The 16,216-nt window shown below is 42.6% G+C and overlaps 1 protein-coding gene across 1 annotated transcript; it reads left to right on the top strand.

The window, feature by feature from the left end:
- The first annotated feature begins 2,329 nt into the window (after positions 1–2,329).
- On the top strand, positions 2,330–15,883 carry TRIM72 (tripartite motif containing 72). The gene is made up of 7 exons (XM_089480188.1): positions 2,330–2,667; positions 8,176–8,593; positions 9,463–9,558; positions 10,586–10,816; positions 11,098–11,120; positions 13,458–13,576; positions 14,548–15,883. Exons 2-7 carry the CDS (start codon positions 8,195–8,197, stop codon positions 15,111–15,113), a joined length of 1,434 nt encoding a protein of 477 aa, XP_089336314.1. The 5' UTR covers positions 2,330–2,667; positions 8,176–8,194; the 3' UTR covers positions 15,114–15,883.
- Positions 15,884–16,216: the final 333 nt, after the last annotated feature.

Here is a 16,216-nt window from a genome sequence, read left to right as displayed (position 1 = left end):
GGTGAGGACAAATCCCCATTGCTTGCTTAGAAATATCTGTTCTGAGCATGCTCCAAACTGTCACTTCCACAAGTGCCCTCCCACATGCTGCAGGGAGGGAGAGAGGGGAAGCCAGGGAGGGAAGCCTCTTTGCCCCAAAAGCTGTGTCTGAGGAAGGCAGACAAACTCCATCAAACCACAAAGACACACAGCTACACACAAAAGTCATATGTGTAGTATTTCCTCTGATGCTGAGAGAGTGTGACTTTCTCAAGGTCACCCAGTGGGTTTCATGACCAAAAAGGGTCCCTGTCTGTCATCCATCCATCTCTGTCTAACTGTCTGCCTGTTTGTCTGTCACCCATCTTTCTGTGTGTGTGTGTGTGTGTGTCTGTTTGTCTGACAATCTATCTATCTATCTATCTATCTATCTATCTATCTATCATCTATGCACTTACCTCTCTCTCTCTCTCTGTAAGAATGTAAAGAGAGAGAGGGTCCATAAACGTTACTGATTTCAGCGTGACTGAGCCTCCCAGGTGCCCTCATTTTCCAGAATATGTACTCCATTTCCCCTTCTGTCCAAGAGGACTTCCAAAATGCTCTCTCTCTTCCTTTGCAAGCTCCAAAATCAGACACAGACACACAAGAGAGAGGAAGGAGGAGGCTGGGGTCGGAAGCCTGCCTAATTCCATGTCCTCCTTTCCCAGGGCATGTCCTCCATTGCTCCCAAAGGCTTTCTCTCTGCCTTCTCCCAGGAGAAAGCAGCAAAGAGGAGGAACGCCAAGGAAGTGTGTGTCTGTCCCTTTACATTCTTTAAAAAAAGGCACAGGGAGGAAGGCTTGCTCTCCAGGGCTGGCATTAGGTGAAAGGAGTCACTTCGCAAGCAAAATAACTGGTAGTTTTGCGAACTTACTTCCTCCTCATTGACCTCCCATTCACCCCAGATTCACTGCTCCGTGGCTGCTGCATTGTGTGGGAAACAGCTGCGAATTTGCCCCTGAACCCTGGATTGCCCCCACTTTAACCTTCCAGTTTTGATAGGGTCGCCTTGGTGGTTATGGTTGTGTGCCTTCAAGTCATTTCCGACTTATGATGAGTCAAAGGAGTTTATCACACGAGAGGGATTTCTCTTAATTTCGAATGAAAAGAAAGTGGGCCCAGAACGCATTCACGTAAAGTTGCTAGTTTAGCGCAATTACGTGAATGCTCATTGCATTCGAACTGGCTCTCCATTGCCCCAAAATAGCAAGCCATTGCCCAAATTTGCGTGTGGCAGTCTATCATGCAATAATGTGAAACCCCAGGATTGCGCTTGGACTGACTTCCCATTGCCCGAATTTGTGTGTGGCAGTCTATCACGCAATAGCGTTAAACCCCATGATTGCGTTCAGATTGCTATTGGATTATACTTCCAATTTCCCTTGTCTGATAAACTCCAAAGGTGAATCTATCATGGCAAGTTTCTTCAGAAGGAGTTTGCCATTACAATCCTCTGAGGCTGAGGATGTTCACCTCTTTCCAAAGGTGAACTCTGCTAAATGTTAACCATGGAATTGTGCTAGAGAACCTAGAGGTTCCTAGAGAAAACACTTCTCTAGGCATTTGTAGGTCCTCCAGCATGGGAAACCCCAAAGAGAAACAGGATTTAAACAAGATTTAAATTTTAAAAAAATCACAAATGCGGGAAGTTTATCACACAAAATGGCAGCCAAAGTAAAATAACGCGAAGTTAAAGCAAATGTAAAATGTAGGAAAAGGGCAGCTTTTTACTTTTGGAACTTCCCAAAAGTAAAAAGCTGTCCTTTTCCTCTATTTTTCCGTCTCTTTAACTTCGCATTATTTCACGTTACCAGTTATGTCATGTGATAAACTTCCCACATTTGTGGTTTTTTTCTAATTTAAATCTCATTTAAATCCTGTTTCTCTTTGGGATTTCCCTAGTGTGATAAACTCCTATGATCAGCTTCTGGCAGATGTTGACCATAGAATTGCACTGGAGGACCTGGAGATTCCTAGAGAGATGTTCTCACAGGGGGAAAAAATAGTGGGTTTTTTTGTATTCGTGGTTTTCCTACATTGACGGGGGTCCTTCACCCCTAACCCCAGCAAATGTGGAGGGACTACTGTATTTTATTTCAAGATGTAGATGTGCAATGAGTTATATGAACCCACATTTGCAAGCTGAAGCTTTACAGTCAAGGTGGAGATTTACCACCACATCATTTCTTATAACCCAGTTTAATCCCATGGATCACCCATTTGATGGATCATCCCCCAAGTCATTTCCCATCGCACACACACGCTTAGTACACCCACTCAGTTCCCAAAAATCCACAAGTGTCAGATATAGTTATGAGCTGCCTGTCACTAGCCTGTGATATCCTTTGCTGGGACACTGGATACCAAAGAGTTTCCTTCTCTCAGCTGTTGCATGCATTCAAGAATTCGACTAAGCACTGTCCACCCACTGAAACAAGTAGGAGTTATAGGACACAAACTAAGTGATATCCTACCCTTCCCAGAATCATGGTGCATTATGAGCTATATATAGAAGATCTGGGTGGGACTGAGAGCCATTCACTTGACGTCTCTCCTTGTCCAAGGATGGTCGCTGTCTCTTTTGTGCCTGCCTGATCGCTGGATACTTGCTCTCCGAACACTGCTGCTTCCCTTGAATCTGCTCTAGTAAGGGTTTTCCTTCCTTCCTTCCTTCCTTCCTTCCTCATGTCAATTAATACTCCATGCTTTTAATTATGTTAAATTTAAATGAGATTTAATTATGTTGCAAGTGTTGGGATGGTCAAGCTGGTATTATAAAATTAGGTAATGGTTGTAGTTGTTGTACGCCTTCAAGTCGTTTCTAAAATGAACCGATCACAGGGTTTTCTTTGCCTGGTTTGTACAGAAGGGGGTTGTCTTTGCCTTTCTCTGAGGCTGGGAATGAGCCACTTGCCCAAGGTCACGCTGTGGGTTTTTGTGGCCAAATCACTAGTCCAACACTCAAACCACTCTACCATATTAGCTCTTAAAGTTAGATTACAGTGGGGTGGGGGGGGGATCAGATGTGTGTTTTCAAATGCAAGAAGGAGAGAGTGGGGAGTTAGTGTTGGGGAGATCAGAATGAGGCAGAGGTCTGTTCTGAGAAAAAGCTATGACAGGACTGCCATTTTGCAGCCTGCAAGATCACACGTCAGTACCCATGTATTGCTTTGTTTGCTTTCTTTATGAGGGCAGTTCTGGTATGGCAGTTCAAAGATCAAATGGGGTGTGAATGCTGCAGGTGGCCGTGTATCCAGAGATCTAGCAATTGGTTAGTTTTAGGCAGATGAAGAGTTTATGATTATATTTTCTTCATACTATCATACAATTCTTAGGTGGAAATGCATGATTATTCCACAAGAGGAATGGCTTACTTAGGTTGGACCAAGTTCTTGATTCTAGGTGATGAATAACAGGATATAAATGCTTAAATGGCCTTCTTGTCTCCTTTGGTTGTCCAAACCAAGGTACCACACAGGGGACATAATAAAGGCTTATAAAATTATCGACTGAGGGGAAGGAAAGAGGAGCTTGAGAAGTGGTGACAGCAAATGGTTTAGATGATTCTGTTTTTAGATGAAAAATTAGACAATTAAATGAAGGTTTGGCTTAGCCATTCTATGGCAATTAGCTATGACAAGACAAATAGAACCTCTGTGTTCAAAAGCAGTTTACCTCTAATGCTAGGTACAAGTGACAAACACAGAGAAAATGACTATTCCCATCATACCGTACTTGTGAGCTTATCATATAAAAGCAGATCTTAAATCTGCAAAGACTGGGGATGTGTAGATATATCTTCCTAGAATGTACAATGCCATGCATAACCAGCATATATCTACCACTGCAGAGCCACCTAAAAGCAAGTTAGAGCAAAATGCAATTGTTATACTATATAGAGTGAGAAGACAGAAGGAAGCAGGCAGGCATTGCTCAGTGCTGGGCTCTAGTTACCACTCTGGTTTTCCCTTCTGAACTATTTATAGGGCATTTGTCACCATGCCCAGCAGAGAGCCCAACAGCTGCTTTGCAAGTTTAAAATTTCAATAGATCAAACTGACCCAGCCCTTAGTGAGCAGTGGAGGTACACAGAGAAGAGGTGGAGATGGTGATGAAATCAAGAATATCCAATATCCCAAAGTTCAGAGAGCTGGGTAGGCTGGTGGTAAAGGCCAGAATGACTGGGGTTTAGGATACTTCAAGGGCAATAATTTCATCTGGAAGTTTAGAAGATTTATCCCTATATAACCTTTGTCCTGTTGAATTTGGGGAGCCATTTGGGTTGGTTAAGTGGGAGATAAACGGATCTGACTAATGGAGGGGACAACTCTGTAAGGCTTCCAGCTTCCGTCAGAAAATCCCAGTGAAATTAGGGGGAGTTGTGTACAGCTCCCATTCATTTCAAAGGGGCTTTGTGAAGGAGTGCACACAAAACCTGTGTGTTCTTTCTGTGTGCTACATTATGCACTCATCTTTATGAAGGAGAGAGACCCTAATATCTGTTTATACAGATTTTTAATTATGCTGGTAACAAAGTTAACCTAGGCCAGCTCCAGTGAGACCCTTGCTATCATTAACACTAAAATCTGGGTGATTCCGCTACCCCCAGAAAGCACCTTCAGTCAGGCATGCCCAAAATGAATGTTTTTCAGAGGTTGAGGAGTCACAGTTTATGGCCATGTGCAGAAGACTACCAGTGATACAAAACTGTATAGAAAGACCCTAGTTCACTCTTTCACCCCACATTCTGCACATATTCAAGACTTTGGGATGGTGGTTTTGGTCCATGTACAAAGTGCACTGCCAGAAGGCAGCCAAATATCTCTCACTTTGGGAAAGAAAGGAATTCTTGTTTACTATTACATGGTATATGGGCAGTGGCTATGAGGCTGAAGTCCAAATCAGTAACCTTTGAATGTCTATTTTGTCCATGTAAATTTACTAGCTAGTTTTAGGCAGGCTGCTCTTACACAGTCCTTCCAGGGTGGTGAATAATACCTTTTTTTTACCTTTGGATGTTGTCATAAAGGTAAAATGAGATGATGCATGTGAAACACATTGACTGATACAAATATGGTCTCCATATTTCTATTATAGTAACCCTACTCACCCTTCTAGCACCTTTTTGTAGATGGAACTATGGGATATAGTGGGAAGGATGGTGGGGGGAATGCCAGACACAAATAGAGTGCAACATCTCCAGATTTTCAGAAAGGAGGCAAGGTTTAAAACTGGTGGGCAACCTAATTTTTTCTTAAAGTAGGACTTAACAGAATTATAAATTAAAACCAGGGCAGAGGTATATCTTGTTACAATCCTGTGATACAGGTGTAGGCCTTGTCACACACTGGCCCTGAAGCTGCAACCACACAGCTGTTGTGTGAAGACAGAAGGTGGCAGCAGTGGTCTTTTTCTGGATGGTTCCTATTTCAGTCCTTTCCTCTTTGTAGCTTTCTCTTCCCTCGCAATCCAATTTATCTTAGGGTTGATCATATGGGGAAAATTGGATGTTTAGATCAATTAGAACTGTCATACAGTCTCCTTAGTCCCAACCCCCTGAGTCTTTTATATCTTTGGGACACCCCAAAGGAACTGTGTGCCAGATATTTGAAAAGGAACTATGGGCCTGAACAGACAGGCCAAAATAAAGCTACTTTGGAGGTATGCTATTTAATGCATGTGTCCCAAGAGGCTGGAAACCGAGCCAAAGCCATGCTCCAATCCTAAGGGCCGGAGTGTAGCTTTAGTGCAGCTTCCAGCCTCATAGGATCCATGCATCATTTAAACAGCATACCTCCAAAGTAACCTGAAGCAGCTTTATTTTGGCCTGTCTGTTCAGGCCCAATGTTACACAGGGTCACTGTCAGAGCTTGAAAAAATTACTTTATGAGAGTAGTTTCCAGATTCCTCCAGCCTCATGGCTACTGAGCATGTTGTGACTGGATAATTTTGGGAGTTACTTTTTAAAGCTCTAGTTACATTTGAACTCTAAATTGACTTACAAAACTAGTCTGAAAACTGTTACCCAGATAGGGTTGCCATATCCCGGCGGCCCCCGTGACATTCACGGTTTCGGGGCGCCCCTCCCGGTCACGGTCCGGTTTGGGCCCCCACCCGTGCCTTGTTCCCGGCTTGGGGGGTCCGCTTCGGCCATTGCCGCTGCTGCGGCGCCGACCCATCTCCTCCTCCTCCTCCGGCTCCACCTTCCTCCTCTTCCTCGGCGGGCCGGCAAGCGCCGCTGCCACCGCGCCCCCACTGGGAGAGCTTGCGCGCTGCCCAGGCCTCAGTAGGGGCCATTGGCAGCGCGCGCGCCTTCCCCATTCCCTCCGCGCGCGCGCGCCTGCTCCATTCCCTCCGCGCGCGCGCGCCTGCACCATTCCCTCCGCGTGCGCGCATGTGCGCGCGTGCTTGCCCCGCTTCCCTTCCTCCCGCGCCAGGCATCCTAAGGAGGAGGAGGGAGAGAGGAGGAGGAGGAGGAAGGAGCCGGAGGAAGGGTGCCTGAAGGCCAGGGCAGAATTGGGCCAGAGAAGAAGGAGAAGGAGGAGGAGGAGGAGGAGGAGGAGGAGGAGGAGGAGGAGAGCTAACTCAGTGGCCATTAGGTCTGCCTTGGTATTTTGGGGGTTTTAAATTATTTTTTAAAATATAAAATACTTATTTTATTTAATTTTTTAAATTTTTATTATTGCTTTTTTATTTTATTAATTTTTATTATTGCTTGTTTTATTTTATTTTATTAATTTTTATTATTGCTTGTTTTTATTTTATTTTATTAATTTTTATTATTGCTTGTTTTTATTTTATTAATTTTTATTATTGCTTGTTTTTATTTTATTTTATTAATTTTTATTATTGCTTGTTTTTATTTTATTAATTTTTATTATTGCTTGTTTTTATTTTATTAATTTTTATTATTGCTTGTTTTTATTTTATTAATTTTTATTATTGCTTTTTTATTTTATTAATTTTTATTATTGCTTTTTTATTTTATTAATTTTTATTATTGCTTGTTTTTATTTTATTAATTTTTATTATTGCTTGTTTTTATTTTATTAATTTTTATTATTGCTTGTTTTTATTTTATTAATTTTTATTATTGCTTTTTTATTTTATTAATTTTTATTATTGCTTGTTTTTATTTTATTTTATTAATTTTTATTATTGCTTGTTTTATTTTATTTCATTAATTTTTATTATTGCTTGTTTTTTTATTTTATTACATTAATTTTTATTATCAAATATATACACCCCTGCCTTGTTTTTTATTTATATTTTCATTATTTTTTATTATTAAATATATGCAAGTGCATTTTTTGTGTATTTATGGTGCTTTGAATGCTAACAAGTCTGCCTTTCTTGGCCAATTATAGTGGTGATGATGATGATGATGATGATGATGATGAGGAGGATGATTATGATGATGATATCAACAAGCCTCTGAGGCACGGCCAATGTAACTTGCTGTGATTTTTACAAACTCATGCGCAGTGAAGAAAAACCACAGTCCCTTGCCCAAGTACACACTTCTGAGAAGTACAGTTGAACCCGAGGGCAAATACATTTCTGCCTAAGAATAATGCCAAAATGTCCTCCATTTTGATCATGCCTAAAAACATGCATTTATATTAACATTTTTTTAAAAAAAACCTCATTTTTGTGCGTCCTCCATTTTTATAAAAATGTGTCCTACATTTGAAAATGTTGCCCTACATTTGTCCTACATTTGTCCCGGTTTGGAGGTCCTCACTTATGGCAACCCTATACCCAGAAGACATTTTCTTTGGCCCCAAGATTGTAGAATGACCTGCCAGAGGGGACAAATCAGCCGTATATTCAGTTTGTGTTTAAAATAGCAGTAAAGATCAGTCTCTTCCAACAGATCTATCCAGATTATGTTTAAATTATGAATTGTATTGGTTTTATTGTTTTAACTGATGTTACTTGTTTAATCTGTTGTTGTTTCCAGCTTGATATATAGGGAGAGGTGGGTAAAAAACATATGATGATGAATGATGGTGGTGATGGTGATTGTTGTTGTTAGGGCCTTGTGTTATCTGATGTAATTATGAGGCCCCGGTAGTAGAATATATGTGCACATAGCAGAGAAAGTGGGGATATGGTTTCATGAGAATGACAAGCAGGGTCTTTGTTCCTCAGGTCCCTGTCCTCAGCCACTATGTCCAGCTCAAAGCAACGCCTCATTCAGGGCATGCACCAAGACCTCAGCTGCCCTGTCTGCCTGAAGCTATTCCAATCTCCTGTGACAACAGAATGTGGGCACACTTTCTGCCAAGATTGCCTGTCCCGGGTGTCCAAAGATGAGGAGGACAAGGCCACCACCTGCCCCACCTGCCAGACCATCACCAAAGTGGAGCAGCTGCACATCAACCAGCAAATGGAGAACCTAGTACAGAGCTTCAAGCAGGTCCCCCAAGACCACTGTGAGGAGCATCTTGATCCACTGAGTGTCTACTGTGAGCAGGACCAGCAGGTCATCTGCGGGGTGTGTGCTTCTCTGGGCAAGCACAAGGGCCACAACATCATCACTGCTGCAGAGGCCCACCAAAGGATGAAGGTAGGCATCAGGGTACAAAGACCCACAAACCTCGGATCAGATTTCCCCATTTCTCCTGTCTGCCTCATATCACTCCATCTGCCATAGCTGGCCTCACAGTGATTCCTAGTGCTAGCAAACTTTACCTGTAGGTAGAATTCAGAGACATATGGATTATCCGTGACAATGGCAGAGTCACAGGCCACCATTTTCTATCAGATGATGTTTCTGTTGTAGTTTAGTTGTTCTGGGAGGATCTTAATGCAAGCAAAGGCCATTCCCCTTATTGGCCATGTGGACAAAAGGCAATAAAAGACAGGTAATAAAATTCCAGCTCCATTAACAGAAAAGTAACTTCCCTTGAGATCTAGGTTGTCTCTGTCCTGTGCAAAGCTAACTGCTCCTTTCTTAGGCAGAGAACAGTGCAGAAGCAAACAAAGAATGTTGTTTGCAAATGTAGCCTATCTCCCACCTAGTAGCAATGAGAACTGTACAAGTAGGTTAGTAACAGAGGGATATTTACTCCCTCAATCAATTCCCAGCCTTCTTATCTTTTCTCAACCTCAAACTGCCAAGATAACATGAAAATTAACTAACCAGGTCACTAATACAAATTGATTCTTTATTTGCTGTATAGTGGTTAACAACTAACATCTGTCCACCTCATTTCCAATTTCTCCTTTTCCTCCAGTTGCTTTCTGACATGCTGCCTCATGTACTTGGAAAAATCTCTCTTTATGAAATAAAAAAGTCTTAAATATATCAGATTTACCATAACCACTTAGGATTGGTCCATTGGGTTGAATTCCAACGTAATAAAGTTTTGTTTAAATTTGCTCTGAATTAGCCCTGTGACCTTTTTCTCTTTCCGATTTTTGGAACAATTTTAGAAACAACTTCCTCAGCAACAAGTCCAACTGCAAGAGGCTCAAATACGCAAAGAAAAAACTATTGCTCTGCTGAACCGGCAAATAGCAGAAGTGGAGGTGAGTCATGTATAAGAATGGGTGGGGGCAGTGGAGTCCCACGCTTGGTGTCACCAGGTGCAAGGGGGCTGCAGAGGGGGACAGTGGTGGCTGAAAAGGCGTGCTTGCTCTCCTCCTTTGCCATGGTGGCAGCCTCCTCCTGTTGAGGAAGCTGCTGCTGCAATGAAACCTGGAGGGGCACACTTGTCCCGTCTCACTCTACAGCGGAAGGAGGGCTCAACCAGGTGTCACTCCTCTTCTGAGATGTCACTCGGTGTAGTAGGCTGTATCCCCTGCACATCCTAGTGATGCAACTGGGGGGGGGGGGAGTGTATGAAGGTCCAGTGTTAAAAAATACAATGTATTTTCCTCACCACCTATCAGCAAACAAGAAGAATTCTTTATTTGTGTGAACATCGCTTAACATTTATTCCGGGACTGAAAAACATCAAAATGAACTAGCATTAATTAATAAAGATAATTGTATTTTCCAAGCTCTCAGTTCCTCAGTATACTGCTCCAGTGGTGAGAGAAATGAAAATAACATGGGGAGCTGTTCAATGGGAAGAAAATGGCAGAGACCAGGGAAGAACATGCATATGCTTCAACATTTCACAGATGAAAACTGGGACACTGTGGCCAAGCAATGTCAGAATGTGGTCAAAATGGCAAAAGTTACAAATGTGGAAGAACACATAAGATAGAAATGGCAGCAGCTGACTTTTCCTTGAGCCTTAATAGGGAAAGGCAAAATTTTTCCCTTTCTTCTTCTCTCTGTTCCAAGGTTAAATGAGTGCAGGGTACTTCTCCATTTTGAATTCAGTTTGCAACAACTGAAGTAAGCTGAAAACAAAGAGGGAAAGTGGAAGGAGGAGAGAGCAACTGGGACATTTTAAAAGGATCTGAAAAACTGGGACAGCAGAGGTTCAATTGGGACTGTCCCTGACAAATCAAATCAGGATAGTTGGAGCATGTGAGGACATACATGGGTGTAATCCAAGGGTTTCTCTCTTTCTGTGTCTCTTTCTCTGTTTCTTGCCTGTCCCAGGACACAGTGTCTCGGTTCAAGCAGCAAGTGTCTGAACAGCTAGGAGTAATGCGTGCCTACCTAGGGGCACTGGAGGCTTCTCTAGGCCGAGAGGCTGAGCGTGTACAGCATCAAGCCACAGATGCCTTGCAAAATGAGCGCAAAACCATGACCCGCTACCTAGAGCAGCTCAGACAGATGGAGACGGTGCTTGGGGAAGTGCAAGACAAGCCACAGACCGAATTTCTCAGGGTGAGGCACCCTTATTTCCATCTTTATCACATTGGACAGTTTTGGACTCAGCTAAGGTCTAAGCAGAACAGTGACCATTAAGCTTAGATAAATTTTAGCCTGTATCTTGTGTAGTCGTGCAGCATGATTTTTTGCAACACAGTTTCAAATGAACTCTTAATATATTTCACAAGGGCAGCTGGTATGGGATGTTTGTTACAGGTTGTAGGGGCTACCTTCTTTTATTCCATTCTCTCACTTCTTTCTTTCTTTCTTTCTTTCTTTCTATAATTTTTCTACAGCAATACTGCCTGGTTGCCAGCAGGTAAGCAAGTATTCTTTTACAAAAGATTACCAGCATTGCATCTTTAAGAGTTGTACACATTCCCACCAATCCTTCTTTCCGTCCTCTCTTCAGTTGCAGTAGAAGTTCTTTGACAGCCAGTGTGGCGTAGTAGTTTGGGTGCTGGACTACAATTCGGGAGACCAAGGTTCAATTCCCAGCTCGGCCATGAAACCCACTGGGTGACCTTGGGCAAGTCACATGCTCTCAGCCTCAGGGGAAGGCAATGGCAAAACTCCTCTGAACAAATCTTGCCAAGAAAGCCTCATGATGAATTTGCCTTAGGGTTGCCATAAGTCAGAAATGACTTGAAGGCACACAACAACAAAGAAGCCCTTTGTCCTAAATTACACACCTTACACACTCAATTCCTATGTTACCTCAGTCATTCAGAAGCAGGTCCTTTGTGAGATAGGTCCTTATCACATGGAGGTTTTTGCAGCTCTGATCCGAAGCCACTGCGAATTCACGTTAAAACGTGATGTATTATCTCACATGATTGCTTTCTATGGGGGATCGTTCCGAGGCGGATCCACAGTCAATCCAAAGTGACTCCTCGTTTTTGTGAATTCGGTAACAAGCGAATTCACAAAAATTGTTTCCAAGCTCACTTCACTTTCAATCTGAATTGGTCTGGTGTGGAATGCAACTTTGCTTCCGTCCTGGTACGCAACCCCAAACCTCCAAGGTCCCACATTTCCCATGATGCAGCGCTGCAATTTTGCTCCATTTGCCTCTGGTGCTCCTTCAAGAACAGAGGCTGCATAATATTTCTTTAATAATAATAATAATAATAATAATAATGGAGCACAAGGCACTGGAAAATAATAATGATGATGATGATGATGATGATGATGATGATGATGATGATGATGATAATGATAGTTTGCTGAGGCACCAGAGCTCTCTGGAAAAGAAGGCTCAATGTCTCACGACACTACAGTTCCCAGAATTCCATAGCACTGAGCCAGGACAGTTAAAGTGGAGTCAAACTGGATTATTTCTCCAGTGCAGATGCAACCTGAGAGAAGTCAACTTACAAAGGAAAGGGGAGTGGATGGGATTCAGGGAGGTGGTACTTTAGGGAGCATGGAGAATAAGGGAAACCAGAACATTTCTGCACTTCTCCAAAATGGGTCTCCTTCAGCTCCAAAGGATTTACTTCCATGTAAACCTGCAGCTTCTACACTGATTATTTTGCAGTGAAATAATTTTTATTACTATTATTATTATTATTAAAATTTATATCACTACAAAATAATAATAATAATAATAATAATAATAATAATAATTTTGCCAGTGATACATTTGGATGAAGCAGAGGGCATGTAGGGATAGGTGACATTCCCTATCATTCACGTGAGGCTAGCATTCATGTGAAACTGGAACCAGGAAGTGGCCCCCTTCTTCACCTCAGAAGTGCAAAGGTTCAGACCCTCACTGAGCATGCGCAAGGGTCCCAATTCACATTGGTGAATCCGCATGGTATGTACTGGTGTGTTAATTTAATGTGCACTCACTCCACTTTGACTCAGGAATGACCACAATTTCAGTTTTCATGTGTGATAATCCATCATGTGAATTGCCTTGGATTCGAATTGGCTCTGCTTCCCCTTCACTTCGAATTGGCTCTGGATTGGAGTTCCAGTTTCACGTGTGATAAGGGCAATAGTAATATTTAGCTCTTTTTGTACTGATAAGAGAGTGAAGAAAGGAGCAAAACTTTAACATACATAGCCCCAAAAAGAGAGAAGAAGCTTAAAACAGAGGTAATTTTTACATAATATTCTGGTTAATTTGATGCCTCATAGGGTTTAATTTTATTGCAACAGTTTTACTTGGCTTTTCATGCTGAAAGAAGTTGGACTGGCAGCAAAATGTTGCAATGTAACAGTGGTCCTGTTTTGAGTTGGACCCAGCCAGCCATCTCCTCTCCCAGGAAACTGCAGTCCTTTTTATCACTCCACCCCCGTCCATCAGCACTTTATGCCTGTTGAATAGTATATTCAGTCCTCATTGGTCTTTTTGTGTGTGGGGGGGGATGGCCCATACACTTTGATTTCTTTTCTAAATACTAAGCCTTTCAGAACATCTCTTTGTGGACAAATGATGTCATCTGGACTATAATGGAGAATGCATTTGCTCTTAATTTATAGGGCATCACTGCCACTCTTAACATTTTCCAAAACCTAAATGGCTATGATGTTTAAAATAGAAATTTTGAAAAAGTAAAACAAATAAATAAACAGAATATAGCCTTGAATTTTTTGGGTTGTGGCAATGTTGTCTCACATCCTCTCATTCCCTTCATTGCTAAAGACTCCAGAAGATCCTTGGAGAATCCCCACCTATTGCCCGCATGGACATCCAGCTCCCCATTATTTCAGATGAGTTCAAGTTCCAGGTGTGGAGGAAAATGTACCGTGCACTGATGCCAGGTAATGATCTTAGCAGGGAGCAACTGTATGAAAAGACTAACTGTACTTTTGTTAAAAAGTCAGAATTTTGCATCACTTTTTAAAACAGCTAGACAGGATTCCTTTCCTCCCTAATATATATTGCCACCCCTCTATATCTCTTGTGCCTGACTTCTTCCACTACTTCGGGGGGGGGGGGGGGGGGAGACTGGTTTTGGTCTAGAAAACAATACAAAGGAGTAGTTAAATTTCCTCACACAATCTAGAAAACCAATGTCTGGCAATTTCACAGTGTCATTCTTTGTTAGCACATTCAAAGTGGTCATATGATTCTGAATCAATCAACTTCCAGTTTTGCTCAAAAAGAGAATAAACTAAGGGTAGTCCACCCACAGACTGAAGTCGACCCACAGATTAAATGCTTTTAAAGAAAATAAAGAAAAAGGCATAATCCTTATATTCAAAGTTTACCATCTGGACTGTACAATTATAGCAGTTTGAAACTGGTTTAACTGTCAAGGCTCCAGTCTATGGCATTCTGGAATTAACAGTCTGGGGAGAAGCAGAAGAGCTTACTGACAGAGAATTATATGTATCTCTCCTTAAACTGCAGTTCCAGGATTCCATAGGATGGCATCACAGCACTTAAAACTTTATTGCATGACAAAAGAAAGCCAAGACATAATGGGAGAGAAGTGGATTTCTCCTTGCCTCTCCACTTCTGTTCTCTTCCTGAGGGAGACACTAATAAAAGTATGCCTTTTGTCATGATGGCAAAATTTGTTTGGCAAAAGGCACACTTTTATGACTGTCTTCCTTGGGAAGAGAACAGAAGTGCTACAACAGCATGTAGAGAGGAAAGGAGAAAGCCACTTCTCTTTCACTCCATCTCAGCTTTCTTTTGTCATGTGATAAGGCTCTTTAAGTGGAATCCTACCACTATAGTTCTGGATCATGTAAGAGATGATGCTCTTCTCCTTCCTCTTCCCCAGGTTTGGAGAACCTGACCTTTGACCCAGACACTGCCCAAGCCAACCTGGTGGTCTCTGAGGATGGCAAGCGGGTGGAGTGTGTGGAACACAAGCAGGCTGTGAGCGTGGATGACCCCCAGCGCTTTGACAAGGCCAACTGTGTGGTGTCATGCCAGAGCTTCTCACAAGGCGAGCATTACTGGGAGGTGACTGTAGGGGATAAGCCCCGATGGACCCTCGGTGTCATCTCGGCTGAGACTGGACGCAAGGGACGTCTGAATGCTCTTCCATCCCATGGCATATGGGTGCTAGGCTGCAAGGACGGCAAGACCTACGAGGCCCATGTGGAACACAAGGAGCCACGGGTGCTGAAGCTGGAGCAGAAGCCCACCCGCATTGGCATCTACCTCAGCTTTGATGATGGCATCCTGGCCTTCTATGATGCTAGTGATGAAGATAACCTGGTACAGATCTTTGCTTTCCACGAGCGCTTTACGGGTACTCTCTACCCCTTCTTTGACCCCTGCTGGCATGATAAAGGCAAAAACAGCCAAGCTTTGGTTATTTATACTCCACAGACAGAATAGCAATAATCAGAACCTGACTTGAGTGGAGATAGTTCACAGTCAAATATAATTGTATAGAATAGGGGTGGAAAAAGTGCAGCCTGCAGACCATAAGCGGAGCCCCAGGGCTTTTTTGTAGCCCCCAGAAGTAATTTGTTTTGCAAACCTGACCTTTTTAAAAACTCTACAAAGTATGCAGCCATTGGCAGACTTTGGAAGGGCCCTTGAAAAAATGGTTTGCCTCCAACTGCCTGCTAAGAAGTGTGGGGTTAAATTTTGCCACATTTTAGGCCCAGGAGAGGCCTTTTTAAAAATTGAAAAGTAAACCGGAGGTGACTCCTGTGTTAAAAAGTTTTCTCCTGCACCCAAAATGGCCCAGTGGCCGGGGGCGGGGGGGGGGGGGGGAAGGGGGTCTAAAACATGGTGAAAATGCCTACCAGCCCCCAGCTGAGAAGATCTTTGGGTGCATTCTGGTGCAATTTTTTTAAAAAGTGAAGGAAGCCCTCAAATTTGGCAACTTTACCTGGGGGGTGCCTTCCAAATTCTCCTGAGGGGCTAATGCAACTCCCTAACCTCCTGCGGTTGCTTACCATTGAAATAGATACACCCAGCCACTTTCCCTGTTGTAACACCCTACAAAATATACAGAATGGCTATCTCTGGCTGAGCCATATCCTAGGTATCCCATAGATTATTGTCAATTTTAATTCTGTTCCCTGATCACTGCATTCACTTAACAGTATGTATAAATAGATGGATTACTTTACTCAGAATAAAGAGTCAAGTACCATGTCTGGAATCCTCTTCTTGATTTGAAAATGAAACCTCTTCTGCCCTTGCAGTCTGCAAGGTAAAACTGACAATTATGTGGGCAGTATCTGCAGATTTCAAAATACAGTTGGCCCTCCGTATCCATGGATTCAAGTATCCATGCCTTGAAAATACTCAAAAATATATGAATTCAAAAACGCAAACCTTGTTTTTGTCATTTTACTTAAGAGACCTCATTTTACTATCCATTGTATTTAAGGGACTTGAGCATCCATGGATTTTGGTATCCACCCCAGCAGATACCAAGGGCCCACTGTAAGAGAAAAGGCCTGGGCATTCCCTCACGCAGTCAG

Source organism: Sceloporus occidentalis, unplaced genomic scaffold (assembly GCF_023333645.1).
Source record: "Sceloporus occidentalis isolate IW3139 unplaced genomic scaffold, rSceOcc1.0.p SCAF_14, whole genome shotgun sequence".
In the NCBI taxonomy this organism is placed as follows: Eukaryota; Metazoa; Chordata; class Lepidosauria; order Squamata; family Phrynosomatidae; genus Sceloporus; species Sceloporus occidentalis.
This window is presented reverse-complemented; position numbering and strand designations above follow the sequence as displayed.

What these genes read in the sequence shown, in the direction of transcription:
- TRIM72 (XM_089480188.1), top strand. Translation starts at nt 8,195, where the DNA reads ATGTCCAGCTCAAAGCAACGCCTCATTCAGGGCATGCACCAAGACCTC. An exon ending in AGGCCCACCAAAGGATGAAG is followed by an intron (nt 8,594 to 9,462) that starts GTAGGCATCAGG and finishes GAACAATTTTAG; the next exon opens with AAACAACTTCCTCAGCAACA. An exon ending in CACAGACCGAATTTCTCAGG is followed by an intron (nt 10,817 to 11,097) that starts GTGAGGCACCCT and finishes ATTTTTCTACAG; the next exon opens with CAATACTGCCTGGTTGCCAG.